The 4,406-nt window shown below is 35.5% G+C and overlaps 1 protein-coding gene across 1 annotated transcript; it reads left to right on the top strand.

Annotated features, from left to right (window-relative positions):
• The first annotated feature begins 983 nt into the window (after nucleotides 1-983).
• Nucleotides 984-2,841, top strand: LOC100254792 (E3 ubiquitin-protein ligase PUB23). Its single transcript, XM_002275464.5, has one exon. It carries the CDS (start codon nucleotides 1,502-1,504, stop codon nucleotides 2,744-2,746), a length of 1,245 nt encoding a protein of 414 aa, XP_002275500.2. The 5' UTR covers nucleotides 984-1,501; the 3' UTR covers nucleotides 2,747-2,841.
• Nucleotides 2,842-4,406: the final 1,565 nt, after the last annotated feature.

The raw sequence follows: 4,406 nt of genomic DNA on the forward strand, positions 1-4,406 counted from the left end.
TTATTATTATTATTATTTTTTATAACGTGATAAATGAGTTGATGAGAGATGAAATCTTGTGCGAAAACTTTCTTGTGAAATGAAATAACACTTAAACACCAACTATTATGTGATGTCGTGTTTTCCTTCAATGATGGGTATATGGAACCAAGTGTCAAACAAGTCCAGAAATATGACAAAAATGGAAATATCGCTGAAAGTTGAATTTTTGTTTCGAAGCAATGGATTGTGAAATGAGTATCCATGCAATAGAGAAGCCAAGCCCCAAGATGTGAATATCTTGCAATATTCCTCTAGAAGCTAATTGCAATAGAGAAGCCCCCTGCTAGCTGTAGAGGAAAGGTATGAAACATGCATGCCTCAACTTTTGTTTTCCTCAGATGACAATGACATACTGTTAGTGGATGGAAACAATAACGAACCCAATTTTCCAATTAAATAAGCCAATAGCGGTACAAAAGAAAAATACTAAAACTACTTTTAAAAAATTATACACTTGTGTCCCAAATTAATGGTATATTTTCCCCTTCTTTTCTTCTCAATTCAGTTAACCAAGCATATGTCACATCTAGATCATGTTACATGTCCTTATATCCTTTTCCATGTATACAAAAGTTCCTGTTCTATTGCTCAGTTACCTAAAAAAGAGGTCAAACAACCACATCTCAGTTAAGCTAATCTGGACAACTATATTTATAGTTGAAGCGAAACCCAACTCCAAAGATGGTTACCAACCCCCTAGTTTTGGCACTGAAGGAGAAAAAGGGAAAAGGAGAAAAGTCTTATAGGCTAAGGGAGGCCAAAGGCATAAAGTCAGCTGCTAAAAACAAATAATAGATTAAGAGCAACAGCCAAGGAAGGCACGAGAAGCCCAGTAGCCCCACATGAAAGTTGTCGGCACCCTTCATGTGCAACTAACATGGATCAAGGTCTATGATGCAAAATAGGGAAAGAGAATGAATAAATTACCATCTACAGAGAAGAAAGTCAAAGATGTTAGGGTAGGAGCACACTTTGCAACACCGACTCTTCCCCCAACACGCCCTCCATTCAATTCATTTATTAACGCACCCTAGTCTTCCTTTATTTTGCAGCATTTCTTCTTCCCAAACTTTGGAAAAAGTCCTCTTTTTAATGCCTTCTCTATCTCTCTCTCTCTCAAATTTCCGTGTATTGACTTTCTCGATTTGAACAATTTGCTTCGCCGCTCTTCTTCTCCTTCTTGTATATAACCGTATCCGCTCTCACATAAACCTTGTGAAGCCTATTTTTTCAACTCCTAGAGTGTTTCAGATCATTTTGGCCATCAATCTCACAGCATATTCTCTCTCTCAAGTAAGTCCTGGTTTTGGCTTCTGTTTGAGGTTATCTGATCACATTTCAGTATAGAAACGTCCGTTTTGGTTTGTTTGATTGGCTATATTCTTTTGTGGATATAGATCGAATAGTTTAAATCTTGTTCTGGGGTTATCTCATATTTCAATATAGTTTTCTATATCGAATGGATGAAATCGATGTTCCTTCTCATTTTATGTGCCCAATTTCCCTGCAACTCATGAGAGATCCAGTCACGGTTGCAACTGGGATCACATACGATCGAGAGAACATAGAGAGATGGTTGTTTTCATGCAAAAACAACACTTGTCCATTCACAAAACAGGTACTTGTTGACACAGACCTAACTCCAAACCACACCCTTCGAAGATTGATCCAGGCATGGTGCATCGTCAACGCCTGTCATGGGGTTGAACGGATTCCAACACCAAAGCCTCCTATCGACAAAGCCCAGATCATCAAACTCCTCAATGATGCCATCAAGTTCCCACAGATGCAGCTCAAATGCCTCCAAAGGCTTAGATCCATTGCATTCGAAAGCGACAGGAACAAAAAGTGTTTGGAAGCTGCAGGTGCAGTTGAATTCTTAGCTTCCATCATAAAGAAAGATGAATCAGCAGTGATTGAAGTTGTTCTGGAGGATGGTTCTCGTGAGTTTACAAGAGCAAGTGATGAGGCGCTGAGCATCCTCTATCAACTCGAAACCTCGGAAGCGGCCCTCAAGAGTCTTGTAAGCAGTAACTACGGATTTATAGAGTCGTTGGTACATGTTCTGAAATGCGGAAACTACCAATCTCGGGCATATGCAGCCATGCTATTGAAGTCCATCTTCCAGGTGGCAGATCCAATCCAATTGATCAATGCTAGCCCTGAATTGTTCACGGAGATAGTCCATGTATTGCGCGATGGGATTTCACAGCAAGCCTCAAAGGCAGCACTGAAGCTTCTTGTGGAGCTTTGTCCATGGGGAAGAAACCGAATCAAGGCAGTGGTAGCCGGTGTATCACATGTCTTGATTGAGCATCTTCTTGACACCTCAGAAAAGAGAACCTGTGAACTAATCCTAGTTGTTTTGGATCAACTATGCAGCTGTGCTGAAGGGCGAGCGGAGCTGTTGAAGCATGGGGCTGGGCTGGCCATAGTTTCCAAGAAAATACTTAGGGTTTCTCAGGTGGGAACTGATAGGGCAGTGAAAATCTTGGCCTCTGTTTCAAAGTTTTCAGCAACTTCTAGGGTTCTTCAAGAGATGTTGCAAGTGGGTGTTGTTTCCAAGTTGTGTTTGGTGCTTCAAGTGGACTCTAGTAAAAAAACCAAAGAGAAAACAAGGGAGATCCTCAACTTGCACTCTAGGGTTTGGAAGAACCCTTCATGTATTCCTGCTCGTTTGTTCTCATCTTATCCATCTTCTTGAGTGAAGGCTAATTTTCGTGTACATAATTGGATTATGGCAAATGGGGCAAATTGTCCCTCTAAGGATTTTAAGTATAAATCTTCATTTGAAATTCATTTCTAATTTTTTTCTTTTTCCTTTTTTCTTTTTTTTGCAAGTGGAAAACTTATCTATGCAGTAGTTACTGCTCTACTTCGCTTGTTCATTGAATGCTTGGATTACTAATTATTTCTTGTAAATTCAAGAAATATGTGTCTTATGATAGCTTACTTATCACTATTTTATCATTTGATGTTATGCTTGATGCATGCATTAATATGGTACGAAATTATTGATTTATGGGTTGCCACTATGTGGGTCCACAATTGATATGCTCGATCAAGAACAAATAAATTAAAAGGTCGTAAAAAGAGGATTAAATATCACATTACAATTTGCAAACAATGCCTCAATTGTTCGAGAGCAATGTAAATTTCAAGAAAAATAAAAATAGGAACTGTTTGAATTTCATTGGATGGATGTGTAGTCTCTTTGGCATTAATCATAGCGAAAGAAAATTGAAGTTGGAATGATTTGGATCTTAATGAATTCTTGTCTCAAAATAAAGGTCAACTTGGCTCACATACCATTTCTATTCCCTCTCTATTCCTTTTCATTCTTTTTCTTTTCTTTCTAAAAATTTGGTTTTCACGTGAAATGAAAAAAGGAAAAAAAAAAAAATATTTCCATTGCTTAGAATGTCTACCCATATATTTAGAAACATCTAGAAACTAAGGCTCTATTTGGTAACTGTTTTAAAAAATAATACTAAAAAATAGTTTTTGAAAGTAGTTTTGAAAAACTATTTTCTAATTTTTGCATAACAAAAATTTATTTGGAAACATAAAATGTTTTTAACATATTTTTAATATTTTAAAATATATTTTAAAAATAATTTTTATATACAGTGTTTTATTTTTAATCATTCTACATATTTGTATAATTATTTATTAAAACAGCTCTAAAAAACTAAGCAAAAACAATATAAAACAATTAAAAGATGTTTTCTAAAAACACTTTATTTTCTATTCTTAAAAATAGAAACCAAAAAACAGTTTTTGGTTATCAAATATGATTTCTATGTTTATTTAAATATAAAAAAAAAATTGTTCTCAAAAACAATTTTCAAACACACCCTAAATTTTAATCACAATAGTATAATATTCTAGGAACTAATTAAGAGCTAGTTTCATAGTAATTCTAAAAAATATTTTTAATATTTTGTAATACTTAAAAATTTTTATCATTCAAGTGTTAAAAATACTAAAAATGCTTTATAAAATCACACCGAAAACACTCTAAGCCTACCCAATAAATAGCACTCTTACAAAATTGAATACTGGTCCAAAAATTCAAATAAGGCGCATCTGTACTGCCGCTATTCTTTCAAACAAAACTATGAACAAAGGTGCATTGACTTTGGTAAATTTAATTAGTACTATATGCATATCTCAAAGCAATGATGTAGATATGTAGAATCTTTCTGGGTTCTGGAAACTTATATATAACCTGATCAATTCAACAAGCTTACATGCATCAAAACGATGGCACTGGATAGAGTCAAGTTGGTAGGGCATGGAACCTATTCTATTCAAAACTGAACAGTTGGAGGTCCCAGCTTCGCGGAACCATTCAGTTCTAG

The sequence above is a fragment of the Vitis vinifera genome, chromosome 6, assembly GCF_030704535.1.
Source record: "Vitis vinifera cultivar Pinot Noir 40024 chromosome 6, ASM3070453v1".
NCBI lineage: Eukaryota > Viridiplantae > Streptophyta > Magnoliopsida > Vitales > Vitaceae > Vitis > Vitis vinifera.